The sequence below is a fragment of the Lepidochelys olivacea genome (assembly GCF_965140295.1).
Source record: "Lepidochelys olivacea isolate rLepOli2 genome assembly, chromosome: 1".
Taxonomy (NCBI): domain Eukaryota; kingdom Metazoa; phylum Chordata; order Testudines; family Cheloniidae; genus Lepidochelys; species Lepidochelys olivacea.
In genome coordinates, this window is record NC_140411.1 from 217,074,087 (window position 1) to 217,088,577 (window position 14,491).

At 46.0% G+C, this 14,491-nt stretch overlaps 1 protein-coding gene across 1 annotated transcript in view; it reads right to left on the reverse strand.

Annotated features, from left to right (window-relative positions):
• The window catches only part of LOC311522357 (ovostatin-like), a gene marked incomplete at its 5' end in the record, with an annotated part of 57,092 nt that overhangs the window by 13,272 nt on the left and 29,329 nt on the right, over positions 1–14,491 (reverse strand). Inside the window, 10 exons of the mRNA XM_084631606.1 lie at positions 150–224; positions 845–1,001; positions 1,414–1,495; positions 1,993–2,169; positions 3,687–3,770; positions 5,012–5,063; positions 6,154–6,275; positions 7,958–8,084; positions 9,595–9,823; positions 10,271–10,367. Coding sequence (XP_084487732.1) covers positions 150–224; positions 845–1,001; positions 1,414–1,495; positions 1,993–2,169; positions 3,687–3,770; positions 5,012–5,063; positions 6,154–6,275; positions 7,958–8,084; positions 9,595–9,823; positions 10,271–10,367 — 1,202 coding nt within the window. The remainder of the gene's footprint in view (positions 1–149; positions 225–844; positions 1,002–1,413; positions 1,496–1,992; positions 2,170–3,686; positions 3,771–5,011; positions 5,064–6,153; positions 6,276–7,957; positions 8,085–9,594; positions 9,824–10,270; positions 10,368–14,491) is intronic.

Sequence of the window (14,491 nt, forward strand, 5' to 3'; positions counted from 1 at the left end):
ATTAACAGCGGTGAATGCATACACATTCCATGCAGACATGTCCCTGTGGGTCATCACTTCCAGTACCCAGGCAATTTGTAACACATTCTGGGGCCAAGCCAATTGACAAACAAATTACAGCAGGACAACCATAGCGAAGGAATCCTTACCGAGCTGGGGTGTCCAGCCTCAAGCAAAGCCGTGGTGATGTAGGCTGTGAGTGAAAGCTCGTCGTCAACTCCTCCCTGAATAAAACACACAACAGAACTAGTCATTCCGGGGGGAGGGACCACCTTCTCCTCCCCCTGGACTGTTTCACTGACTTACTACACCAAATTGGTTCCCATATTGTGTTATTACCCGGTTATGCCTGGACAGAGAGTTCAGGATAACAGTTCTCAAACTGATCACCAGTGTTTGCTGGTCACATCGGACTGGTTCTGCTTCTATTGCAGGCCGAGTTCTTCTTTACAATGAAGAGCCTAGCCAGCTATGGAAGCAATTCTTAAGGAAGAAGAACGAGCCTAGCAACATCTCATAGGGGCAGCTGCTTGCCTTAGAGGATGTGGGAGAGGAGCCCCTATCTGCCAGCAAGCAAAGAACTTCTTCAACTTTGTACATCTGTAGTGGATGGGACAGAGTGTAGGAGCTGGGAGATAGGGGAAAGAAAACAGATTTGTGAGACCAGAGATATGCTTTGGAAAATGAAACCCATTAAATTTTGACATTATTACTTGTGTATGTCTGAAGAGTTATCCCAGGGGAAGGGACAGAATTGGGGATTAAGGATGCTATTTGGTAGTGGTAAGAAAGTGCTTTCCCAGTGGCAGGACAGGAAGTTTGGCAGGGAGTAGAAATGTGTCACCTTCAAGGCATTGTTGAAGAGTTTCCCAACACTTTGGAAGCAACCATTTGTCTTCTGTTTGCTTGAGAGCCAGATCAGAGTTTGGGACTGGACACTGTCATCAATAAAGATATAGCGCTTGGCTTGTGCAAATGACTTGTATACGAATGCGGTGAGCCTGGGAGGAGAACAACACAGATATGAGCAGTCACTTGGAGTCTACAGCGTCAAAACGCAATGCAGGTCCCTTCCCCTCCTACACACAGACCAGGAGGGGAATGAGCGACAGATGATGGGATAGAACATTTTCTTTAATCTGTCTGTAAAATGCTGGCTTTGTGTGCATGTGTATGATCATGTCACCTCAAGTGGGTGAATCTACAGAGAAGAAAAAGGGACCTGCTGCCAGTAGCAGCTAAGAGAGTTCTCCTTTAGCATCACTGGTAGAGATGGCTGTACTTAGAGCTGTAGAACTAAAGTTCTAGTCCATGCTCTTTACGTGTGTGATTGATTTATTTAGTGTGTGTCTTTCATCTGCAGCTCATGGATTCATTATCAGCCTAGGCCTCAGCCAGCTTCCCAGCTCTCACCATGTGTTTCCTTCCTTATCTCTGGTCCCAAAGACACTGTAGGATCCATCCGGGTGTTTGTATGACAGCTGCTTCTGGTACCCTGAAAACACACAAGGAGGAGGAAATGTTCCCTGATTAACACCAACAAAATCCCATTTTAATTTGCCATCAAATAAATCCAGAACCCCAATTAAAGAAATCAAATGGGGATGAGTCTGAGGGACTGAGGAGAGCAGAAGAACATTGACTTGGCATCAAAGCCTGGGGGAAAGGAGCAAGGGGAGCGTACTAAGGACTGAAAACAAAAAACAGCCATGTGGAAGGGGCAAGAAGACAAGACATAAAAGGAGTGAACCTCAAACAAGGTGAAAAGGTGGGTGGGGAGGGGATAGAAGAGGCAGGATGATGCTAGTTACAATTTCAAGCAGAACTACCAATTGTTTTGCAGGAGCAAGCAGGTCAGCAGGGTATTACAAGGCAGCTACATGGTTCAGTGTGCTTAGTTAAATGAAAAATGTAGAGTTACCAGGGTAACTTTGTAGTGCATGCTATCAATGGAGGCAGGAGGGTGTCACAAGTTAAGAAGAGGCCCCTCACCACTGACTAAGTATCCAATGGCCTTGGATTTGGTCTCCTCACTCAGCTGCCCCGTCTTATTCAAATAATCCAGGACATAGATGTTGGGGGCAAACAGGACCATGTTCTGCTCCCCGCAGCCAAAGGGCATCTGGAGGAGCTGCTGCAGGTTCTGCATGGCTGTGCCCAGGATATCACCTGGGAATAGAGACATAGGGAGTGAGTTTCACTCAGAGCCAACATCAGAATCTGCAAAGTTAATATGTACTACAGAACAATAACATCAGTACAATAGTCAGGGCCCCTCAAGACCCTGGCAGAGATTCTAGAATTAACCCCTGGCTGCAGAGATTCTACCACTGCTTTTCTCAGTAATCCTTGAGTCCCGAGCACAGGAGGACAGATTTGTTCTGTTCTAAAGTAGAAGACAGCAAAAAACCCCAAACAAGAAACCCCCATACCTCATGCCCCTTTGCCCGCCACACCTGCACTTTGCCAGATAATCTGCACCAGAAATATCTTGAACACGGCAAATGCCTGCAAAGCTTCAAGCAGCTGGTTTTTATTTAAGAACAAAAAGAACACACCACCAAGAAAGGTTTCTTCCTTATCCCAAGAAAGTTACAGTTGTCAGTACAGCCTGGGCAAAAGAGCCCTGGGCAGGTTTAAGAACTTCCAACCCAACAGCGCTAGAAATGGGCACTTCAGAGCGCAAGTTTCCAAACTGTGGTCTCCGCAGCCCTTGCTGATTGTCCATAAAGAGCTGGCTGGTCACATGCCACAAGCATTTTCTCTTTATTTCCAGCTGTTAAAATGCATTAAGAGAAAGCTGAAATGCATCAAGTACTTTCCCAGTGTTACCTCGCCATGTGAGAAACTGCTGTAGCTGCCACAGGGAGGGCATGAGATGGAGAAGCGTATCTCGGCGATCAGGAATCAGGTAAGGGGGAAAAGTGTCCAGGAGGCCGTCTCTGTACTAAAATATTACCCCCACTATGAAAAACTTTGGGAACCCTGCTTCATAACACTTCAGGGGAAGGATTTCTTAGTTCCTCTATGGGACACCCATCAATTGTTTCTGAGGCTTGGTACACCCCAACATATCAGGCCTTAACTGCAATGCAATTATTTAGTTCCAAATGGTATTTGGGTGAAATATTTAGTGGTTTCTAAAATTGTATTAATTTCAATTTGTTCTCCTTCCGTGGCCTGGATAACTGAACTCACAGAGGGATACAAAAGAATTTTAATAAAGCTTTAAAAAAAAAAAACCTTTGCTACAACATTGCTAAAATAGTATTTCTAGAAAGTCTGGCACATACAGAGCACATGATGGGGTGTGGTGACATAATGGGTTTATTGGCATGATTTTGGGAGGACCAGCATAACTCAGTAAGGGCTCTGTCACTTGTGAGTCATGTAGCTTGGGATATAGGATGGTGGGGCACCAAGGTTTTATTGGCATGAGTTTAGGATGGGTGCATTAGGCATGAGTGGCAAAGAATTGGGTCAACCCAAACAAGTGCCAATAAACACTTTATACCAAAAGAAAGGAGTATCCCCACCATTCAGAACCTGGGTTCTGGCAAAGAGGGTGTCTTCTATCACTGCAAAGCTGGATGTTTACTTTCAAAGAGGCAGGAAGAAGCCTTGTTGCTCAGAAGTTTGCCTTTCCTGAGATGCAAGAATCTCAACACAAAACTGAATAGATTTACCAGTGACAGAGCAAAAGGCTCTGGCTGATCCTTCCACCAGGTTTTCAGGCAGTTTCAGAGACAGCTGTTCCGTGGCTGCAGCATCTGTGGGGACAATATTAGATTAATTTTGATCATAGCAACTAAGCACGTCTTGTAAAAATGAAAATGAATGAACATCAGAAGACACCCACAATGGGGAACAGCAGATGGAAACTGCTGCTGTTGCCCCCATGAGCTTAACAATAGGCTGGAGTGAAGGAGACAAAGTAAAATGAATACAGTGAAAGCTAGACAAAACAGGGCAAATCCTCAGCTGATGTAAGTTACCACAGTCCACAGAAGTCAACGTATCTAGGCAAGGCCAGTGCTCACAGGCTGCGATGACACTTGTCGTGGCCAGGAACCCAGGTTGAAGGACCCTCCTTGGCAAGACACTTGATGTGGGGGGTTGGTGTGGGTCAGTGTCCTATTTTCTGCTCCCTCCATTAGCAAGTGGTCTTCCATAGCCTCCACAGCAGCTTGGCTACTGACCACGTTTCATGGCAAAATCCAATCTAAGGCTCCCCTGTCTCTCTCCCACTCCTAGCCCTACCTTACATCCTCACTGGGAGAAGGAAACTAAAACATTAAACTCTGAGGGGAAGACATCAAATATGCCTTCAGGGGGGCCAGCACACGCCTGAAATGGCCCAGTGAACTACGTATCTTAGGTAGCTATATGGCCCCCTGCACTATTAGAAAGTGCTGTTAGGTCTACCCTGCACACTAAACTCGGTTCCATGGGACTGTGCTAGAACATCCCCCCTGCGTTGTAAGCCTGGGATTACAATTGGCAGACCTGGGTCTCAGCACTGTGCTAACGCATCCATCCTGCACTACTCTGACCTGGGTTTGCAGCTTGACCTGTGCACTGCACGCTGCAAATGGACCCAAGTCACAGCAGGACGCAGGCTCTGACCCACCCCTGAGCAGGGTTCTAGGAGCCAGGTCATGAGTGCTTGCTGTACCCAAGTCAGACTGATTTGCATGTGAACAGAAGGGGGGCTTGGGCCCAAACCTGAGTCAGAGCCTGGGCTTAGTATGCAGTGTAGACATACCCTAAGTGACCTGCCAAAGCTCACACAGGAGGTTAGTGGCACAGCAGGGAATTGAACCCTCATTACCCCACTGCCAGACTAGCACTCTAACTCCTGGACTATCCTTCCTCACACATCTAGGTACCACCTGTACAGTGCCTCAGTGAAAGGGGGATAGGTCAGGGAATTACAAAATTATTAATTTGTGCTGAGGGAAAGAGCTTTGGTCCCAGTCAACAAGTACAGAATTTGGAGAGATGCCCTTACCCTTTGTGCAGATGAGGGAGCTCTGGGTCACCTCCTTTTCAATGCCTTCAGGCTGGTCGGTGGAGGGGAGAGAGGAAAACACATACAGCATGTCAGAATGAACATCACAAAAGAAAATGGTCCAATGACAGTAATGAAAAGCCATCCCAGTATCCATACTGTCAAGTAATCAGGGTATTATACCCAGACTCTAGGGGCCAGACACAGCCATGATGTGGCTGCAACTTCAGGGGAGCTCTAGACAATTGGTTCTGGGTCTGTGGAGTCTTTCCCGTTCTCCCTCCCCCTATTACACAAGGGGGTGGGGGAAACTTACTGTATTTCTCTTCCATCTGCTTCAGTCCTCCCCTCTCTTTACTTCCCCCAACATAACTCAGTAAGGGCTTTGTCACTTGTGAGTAATATAGCTTGATATATAGGGTAGTGGGGTGCAAAGGTTTTATTGGCAGTCAGTCCCTGAATGTCCCAGGTTAAGAGGGCATACAGGATAGGAATACTCCTGCCAGCCAGGAGACAGCTGTCCTAGACGCATGATTGAACATGGTGCTGGATGCCCTATTAATACCATTGCTTGCTAGTTAGATAGAGTCAGATGTAGTTTTTGGCTAGGAAATGCTGAGCAGAGCTCTGACAGGCCTGTGAGAGATTCATTTTAACTCTTCTGGTGGATTTGCATTCTGTGGACAATACCTATGCTGGTCCCAGTCTCAGCTCTGCCGAAGTGCAGAATGCAAACATAGTGAATGCATGCACAGGGTATTTTGGTAATGGAGAAGGAGTCCTGTCCTACAAAGTGGCTACATCAGCATAGCCAGTCTGACCCCAGGCTGGCTAATGCAGCAGACAGGACAAACTCTCCAGCACTGCAGTTACAAGTAGGGAGAGGTTTCAGGGTGGGCTGGCTCACACACTCTGACCTCCATCATGTTCACTAAACACTCGCCACTGCCATCAAGAATGTTGTTGAGAGGGCATCATTCGTAAACTGAACACCCAGCCCTATCCCAGCTGGCTGACACTGGACACAAGCCTGGTGCGCTTTAGGGCACTTCAAATACTCTGACTTGCTTTCACGCATACTTGCTGTACTCTTCATGGGAGGGAGGGATGTTCAGACACAGAGCCAGAGCTTTCCACTGTACCTCAACCAACAGGGTTCTGATCAGGGTGTCCTTCCACCCTATCTCCGGCTTCCCAGATGTTCTGTTCCCACACTTCCCACCACTCTTCTTGGTCTCAGCAGTAACACTGAACGTCACATCACCTGGAATAAGACCCAATAAAGAGAAAAAGGTACCTCCATTGCCCAGCGTGATGGCTGTTAGCAGATTTCTTCTGGCAATTGACCTCTACATGTGACAAAGCTGCAGTATGGGACTCTGTGGGTCAGCTGGTGTGATGACTGTTTAGTCACCAGTGTTTCACCACCCTCCTAGTGAAAACGTTTTTCCTAATATCCAACCTAAACCTCCCCCACTGCAACTTGAGACCATTACTCCTTGTTCTGTCATCAGCTACCACTGAGAACAGTCTAGATCCATCCTCTCTGGAACCCCCTTTCAGGTAGTTGAAAGCAGCTATCAAATCCCCCCTCATTCTTCTCTTCCACAGACTAAACAATCCCAGTTCCCTCAGCCTCTCCTCATAAGTCATGTGTTCCAGTCCCCTAATCATCTAGGGAGGTGGTGGAATCTCCTTCCTTAGATATTTTTAAGGTCAGGCTTGACAAAGCCCTGGCTGGGATGATTTAGTTGGGGATTGGTCCTGCTTTGAGCAGGGGGTTGGACTAGATGGTGTGGTTTGCACTCTCAGCAAATTTGTGGATGATACTAAACTGGGAGGAGTGGTAGATACGCTGAAGGGCAGGGATAGGATACAGAGGGACCTAGACAAATTGGAGGATTGCGCCAAAAGAAATCTGATGAGGTTCAATAAGGATAAGTGCAGGGTCCTGCACTTAGGACGTAAGAACCCAATGCACAGCTACAGACTAGGGACCGAATGGCTAGGCAGCAGTTCTGCGGAAAAGGACCTAGGGGTGACAGTGGACGAGAAGCTGGATATGAGTCAGCAGTGTGCCCTTGTTGCCAAAGAGGCCAATGGCATTTTGGGATGTATAAGTAGGGGCATAGCGAGCAGATCGAGGGATGTGATTGTCCCCCTCTATTTGACATTGGTGAGGCCTCATCTGGAGTACTGTGTCCAGTTTTGGGCCCCACACTACAAGAAGGATGTGGATAAATTGGAGAGAGTCCAGTGAAGGGCAACAAAAATGATTAGGGTTCTGGAACACATGACTTATGGAGGAGAGGCTGAGGGAACTGGGATTGTTTAGTCTGCAGAAGAGAAGAATGAGGGGGCATTTGATAGCTGCTTTCAACTACCTGAGAGGTGGTTCCAGAGAGAATGGTTCTAGACTATTCTCAGTGGTAGAAGAGGACAGGACAAGGAGTAATGGTCTCAAGTTGCAGTGGGGGAGGTTTAGGTTGGATATTAGAAAAAACTTTTTCACTTTGAGGGTGGTGAAACACTGGAATGCGTTACCTAGGGAGGTGGTAGAATCTCCTTCCTTAGAAGTTTCTAAGGTCAGGCTTGACAAAGCCCTGGCTGGGATGATTTAATTGGGGATTGGTCCCGCTTTGAGCAGGGGGTTGGACTAGATGACCTCCTGAGGTCCCTTCCAACCCTGATATTCTATGATCTCCTGAGGCCCTTCCAATCCGGATATTCTATGATCAGCCATGGGGTGATGGAGCTCTGAGCTCTATACATGGAAAGGGCAAGGCAATGCAGCTTTCTGTAGAGCACCTCCCAGGCAAGCGAAGTTGGGGCAATGTAGGTTCAAGCTCTATGGACTCAGGAGATGGACTGGTTAGGGATGGGCTTTTGGTGACACATGAATAGACCAGCATCAGTCACAGGACAGAAAGTTGTGCAGAAACTTACCGAGTTTTTTGGAGATAATGTTCCAGACATAGGTTTTCCTCTCACTGGCGCACACACATCCATCATCTCTCTTTGGGGACAGGAGCTGAGCCTGGTAATCCTGGGAATTGGCCAGCAAAATACCAACCTGAAAGCAGGAGAGAAATACTGATGTGGCGCAGGCTATGTCTGACACAAACAGGGTGAGCATTACAGGAACTCCCTTCTGCCTGTCTCCAGTGGGTATCCAATGCCAACACTATGGGGCAGAACCGGGACAGGGGATGCTGTGGTATTGGATGGGCCACTCTTCAGAGGGCACCTTAACAGAGCTCCCTTCTGCCTGTCTCTAATAGCCATCCATAGGGACATGAAATATACCATGGCAGTAAATAACCTAATATACTGACCAGCACCCATGCTCTCACTTGGTACAAAAGGGGCTAATGCCTTCCAGGTGATCTGCATAGGAAACCACTGCCTGGGCTCTTTTTTGCTGCTTTATGGGGTATATTGAAGGCCACCAAGGGTTGTTACTTTTTCTTCCAAACATTTTTCTGATTTCTATGTTTTGTTGCAGGACTATTAGGAAAACTGGAAAGGGATTATGACATCACAAGAGATGGAAAGGAAAAGGATTTAAAACTCTGGGGTCTTTTTGTTTGTTAACATCTATTTAACATACTGATTGTTAAGAGTCTAAGGAGAAAAGTATTTTTCTGATTATTCAAACACACCTCTTTAATTAAAGTCTAAGAAAGTTCCCACTGTAGTTCTCCAGTTATCCTTTGAGACCTCCACCAAAAAGGAGGATAAAATGAGACTTGATTTAATATTAAAATCAAGCAGAAAAAAAAAAACAGGGGGAAAGTCTAGCTTTTTAGATACAATGCAAAAAAGCAAAAAAGGAGGGTACAAATATTTTTCACAGGTCCCCTTTAAGCTGTGTGTAAGCTATTGAGGAGTGTGGGTGCACCCCACTGTTATTGGATGGGTTCTGCCTGAGGGTGGTGAGGTAGGCAGAATTCCCCTATGGGTAACTGGAAAGAACACATTCAAACACGGCTCTTACACCTCCTGTCCTGAAGGGCAGAAAGCTCTGCCTCATGCTGCTGACTGGGGCACAAGAAGTGCAAGCTATTTACCCCAGCCGTCAGAAGTTGTACAGAGCCTCTGCCTAGGCAAATACTCCATGGATACAAGCACTGTGATTCTGATGCTCTCTGTACCCTGCACCCCAGACAGGAGTCAGGATCTGACCAGGCTCAACTCCTCACCTGCAACCCCCTTTCTTTGCACTTTGGGAGGCCCAGGTCCTGCCTGGACTTTCAGCCTCTGTAGCCCCACTAAAGTCAGAGCTGTAAAGAACCCTGAAGCATGAATGATGCTACATACACACCCACATTTCTGGTCTTTTCAACTCCCAGCAGAGGTTTGCTTATATCCCACTCCCAGAACACAATTCAGCAAGCTCTGTCTCTGCTCTGTAGTGGCCCACAAGGATTGGCACAACCAGGCTGATTTGCCGTAGATAGGTCTTAACAAATTTGCCACATTGCTGCTTGTTTTAGCCACGCAGACAGGTATCCTGGAAAGGATGTGGTATCTTCCAGGTTGTGGGGGACACATTTAATCAGAGAGAGAAGAAGAGGACATACCTTGATGCACATGTCCAGGTAGTTGAAGATGTTGGCTCTAAGGAGGAAGTCTTCCCCCCGGATGATGGAGTAGGGCAGGGTCAGGTCAACAAAGAAAGGCTGGAAGGCTGTCAGAGAGGTGGGTGCAGAGATACCAAATCCAGACTCCCTCTCCAAACAGAAGACGCTGGTTTTCCATTCAGTGATGGTGTCAGGGATGGTGAATACAACGTTGGCCTTGCCAGTGGAACTAGAGGGAATGAGGCAGAGTGTGTATGTGGCACTCAGTAGAGACAACAGAGTGAGCACTGCCCATGTTCTGCTTGAAGAATTCCCCTTGTTGTCCGAGTGCCCAAAATTCATCACTCAAATCCTCTGAAGAGAAGCCCCTAGAAAATTCTCCTGCATGCCACTTGCCTGAGGTAACAGAACAATTGGTGGCAGAGCATGGAACAAGACCCTAAGTTCTTGACTCTACCTTAGCAACAAGACACTCGTTCCTTTCGCTAGCCAAGTCTGACATGTTGGGTGCATTATTTGGGAACATGAACTAACAGCCTTGAACAATATCACCATGCGGGGGGAGGGGGGGTGAGGCAGCTATCCAGAGGAAGTGTTTCATGCCTTGAAAGGCAACAGGAAGGGCAATAGTGGGGCCTTTAAAAGAAGATGAGAAGACAGAATAAGCTGTACTCACTCTACTGAAACGAGATCCCAAATCCATGTCTCGGGGAAGAATTTTCGAACAGTCTCAATCATGACTCTGCCTCGAGAATCATCTGCAGAAATAGTCTCTGTTAAGGGAAAATGGGGAACTTGGTCAAACCCAGTGCATTCAGCAAAGGTGCAATGGCAGAGTGGCCTTTGCATATACACTATGGATCAAACTGATGCCACCGTGTTTATCCCCAAAACTGGCAAAGCAGGGGCAATGGCAAGCAAATCCCTGTCCCCATCCCCATGTTTCTCAAACTTGTTCAGGAGAGAAAACCTCTAGGACTAAGCACAGGATTCAACTGTTGTTCTCTATTGAGCTACAGTTGTGGTGGGGAGTTTTTGAATGTGGCCACCTATATCCCCCAGAACTGGATTGAGACCCACCAGCTCACTTCATCAGGCCACCCAATGGCGAGCTGGGTTAGAGATGGGCGGGAAACAGTTTTCCCATCCCTCAGATATTTTCAAGAGATCAACTTTTTTTTTTTAAACTATTTTTTTTATTAAAGGTCAAAGTTAGAATGAAATGTTCACCTACTAAATCATACACTACTTATCCCTTATTCACGATCAGGTTAATGTTCAAACGCCAGGACAAAGATTCATCTCAAACTGGGATAAAAAGTTGAATTCTCAAAAATATTTGTGGTCCTGAACCAATTATGTTTCCAGTTCAACTGAAACGATTCATTTAAATATTGCAAAATGTCTCCTTTCAGTTTTGACCCTTTTTTTCTCCTTTTTCAGTACACCTATCTTAAATTTTGCAATAGAAAGGAATTTCAAATTGGGAAAAACAGATTAAAAAATGATTAAATGAAACATTTTGACAATTTCAAAACATTTCATTTCAATGTTGTTTTCAAGTCAGGAGATCTGTTGAATCTGAACTTGTTTCACAAATGGTTTCATTGAAAAATTACCAACCAGCTTTAGAGATGGGAGTACCTTTGGACAATGTGGTAAGCCTTTGCATTTATGTCGCCCCTTCAATCTGAGGACTACAGATCTCTGCACATACATTAACCAGTCCCTACAACACTCCCATGAAGTATGTATTGCAAACCCAATTTGACAGACACAAAGGAGGCTGTTTGACTTGTCCATGGTCACCCAGGGAATCAATGGAAAAACTGGTTTCAGAGTAACAGCCGTGTTAGTCTGTATTCACAAAAAGAAAAAGGGGTACATGTGGCACCTTAGAAACTAACCAATTTGAGCATAAGCTTTCGTGAGCTACAGCTCACTTCATCGGATGCATACTGTGGAAAGTGTAGAAGATCTTTTTATACACACAAAGCATGAAAAAATACCTCCCCCCACCCCACTCTCCTGCTGGTAATAGCTTATCTAAAGTGATCACTCTCCTTACAATGTGTATGATAATCAAGTTGGGCCATTTCCAGCACAAATCCAGGGGAGGGGAGGTTGGGGGGGAGAAAACCTGGATTTGTGCTGGAAATGGCCCAACTTGATTATCATACACATTGTAAGGAGAGGTTTCAGAGTAGCAGCCGTGTTAGTCTGTATTTGCAAAAAGAAAAGGAGGACTTGTGGCACCTTAGAGACTAACCAATTTATTAGAGCATAAGCTTTCGTGAGCTACAGCTCACTTCCTCAGATGCATATCGTGGAAACTGCAGCAGGCTTTATATATACACAGAGAATATGAAACAATACCTATTCCCACCCCACTGTCCTGCTGGTAATAGCTTATCTAAAGTGATTTCCAGCACAAATCCAGGTTTTCTCACCCTCCACCCCCCCACACAAATTCACTCTCCTGCTGGTGATAGCCCATCCAAAGTGACAACTCTTTACACAATGTGCATGACAATCAAGCTGGGCTATTTCCTGCATAAATCCAGGTTCTCACATCCCCCCACCCCCATACACACAGAAACTCACTCTCCTGCTGGTAATAGCTCATCCAAACTGACCACTCTTCAAGTTAAAATCCAAGTTAAACCAGAACATCCGGGGGGGGGGGGGGTAGGAAAAAACAAGAGGAAACAGGCTACCTTGCATAATGACTTAGCCACTCCAAGTCTCTATTTAAGCCTAAATTAATAGTATCCAATTTGCAAATGAATTCCAATTCAGCAGTTTCTCGCTGGAGTCTGGATTTGAAGTTTTTTTGTTTTAAGATAGCGACCTTCATGTCTGTGATCGCGTGACCAGAGAGATTGAAGTGTTCTCCGACTGGTTTATGAATGTTACAATTCTTGACATCTGATTTGTGTCCATTTATTCTTTTACGTAGAGACTGTCCAGTTTGACCAATGTACATGGCAGAGGGGCATTGCTGGCACATGATGGCATATATCACATTGGTGGATGTGCAGGTGAACGAGCCTCTGATAGTGTGGCTGATGTTATTAGGCCCTGTGATGGTGTCCCCTGAATAGATATGTGGGCACAGTTGGCAACGGGCTTTGTTGCAAGGATAAGTTCCTGGGTTAGTGGTTCTGTTGTGTGGTATGTGGTTGTTGGTGAGTATTTGCTTCAGGTTGCGGGGCTGTCTGTAGGCAAGGACTGGCCTGTCTCCCAAGATTTGTGAGAGTGTTGGGTCATCCTTTAGGATAGGTTGTAGATCCTTAATAATGCGTTGGAGGGGTTTTAGTTGGGGGCTGAAGGTGACGGCTAGTGGCGTTCTGTTATTTTCTTTGTTAGGCCTGTCCTGTAGTAGGTAACTTCTGGGAACTCTTCTGGCTCTATCAATCTGTTTCTTTACTTCTGCAGGTGGGTATTGTAGTTGTAAGAAAGCTTGACAGAGATCTTGTAGGTGTTTGTCTCTGTCTGAGGGGTTGGAGCAAATGCGGTTGTATCGCAGAGCTTGGCTGTAGACGATGGATCGTGTGGTGTGGTCAGGGTGAAAGCTGGAGGCATGCAGGTAGGAATAGCGGTCAGTAGGTTTCCGGTATAGGGTGGTGTTTATGTGACCATTGTTTATTAGCACTGTAGTGTCCAGGAAGTGGATCTCTTGTGTGGACTGGACCAGGCTGAGGTTGGTGGTGGGATGGAAATTGTTGAAATCATGGTGGAATTCCTCAAGGGCTTCTTTTCCATGGGTCCAGATGATGAAGATGTCATCAATATAGCGCAAGTAGAGTAGGGGCTTTAGGGGACGAGAGCTGAGGAAGCGTTGTTCTAAATCAGCCATAAAAATGTTGGCATACTGTGGGGCCATGCGGGTACCCATAGCAGTGCCGCTGATCTGAAGGTATACATTGTCCCCAAATGTGAAGTAGTTATGGGTAAGGACAAAGTCACAAAGTTCAGCCACCAGGTTAGCCGTGACATTATCGGGGATAGTGTTCTTGACGGCTTGTAGTCCATCTTTGTGTGGAATGTTGGTGTAGAGGGCTTCTACATCCATAGTGGCCAGGATGGTGTTATCAGGAAGATCACCGATGGATTGTAGTTTCCTCAGGAAGTCAGTGGTGTCTCGAAGGTAGCTGGGAGTGCTGGTAGCGTAGGGCCTGAGGAGGGAGTCTACATAGCCAGACAATCCTGCTGTCAGGGTGCCAATGCCTGAGATGATGGGGCGCCCAGGATTTCCAGGTTTATGGATCTTGGGTAGTAGATAGAATATCCCAGGTCGGGGTTCCAGGGGTGTGTCTGTGCGGATTTGATCTTGTGCTTTTTCAGGAAGTTTCTTGAGCTATTACCAGCAGGAGAGTGGGGTGGGGGGAGGTATTTTTTCATGCTTTGTGTGTATAAAAAGATCTTCTACACTTTCCACAGTATGCATCCGATGAAGTGAGCTGTAGCTCACGAAAGCTTATGCTCAAATAAATTGGTTAGTCTCTAAGGTGCCACAAGTACTCCTTTTCTTAATGGAAAAACTGGAAGTAAAACCCAGGTGGGACCCTAAACACCCCTGAATTCACACTCTGCAATTCACACTACTGCAATGTTGTTTGTTCAAAATATATCTTATAAGGTATCACTTGAAATGTAATAGCACACTGGTCATTTATATCATTGTAAAATGCAGGTGTTAAACTTATTTGTGAAATTATGAATTGAATCTGTATAATGTTACTAGAAGATGTGTAAGAAAACAGCCTAGCCTAGGTAAAGGTGATAAACAGATCTGCCCTAGACCAAGGAATGTGCGTTTACCTCAACTTAAATATTAGCCATGAATAAAACTATCAAGCAAGCCAGCAGGAGCTGTCTTGAGCTTGAATTTGAG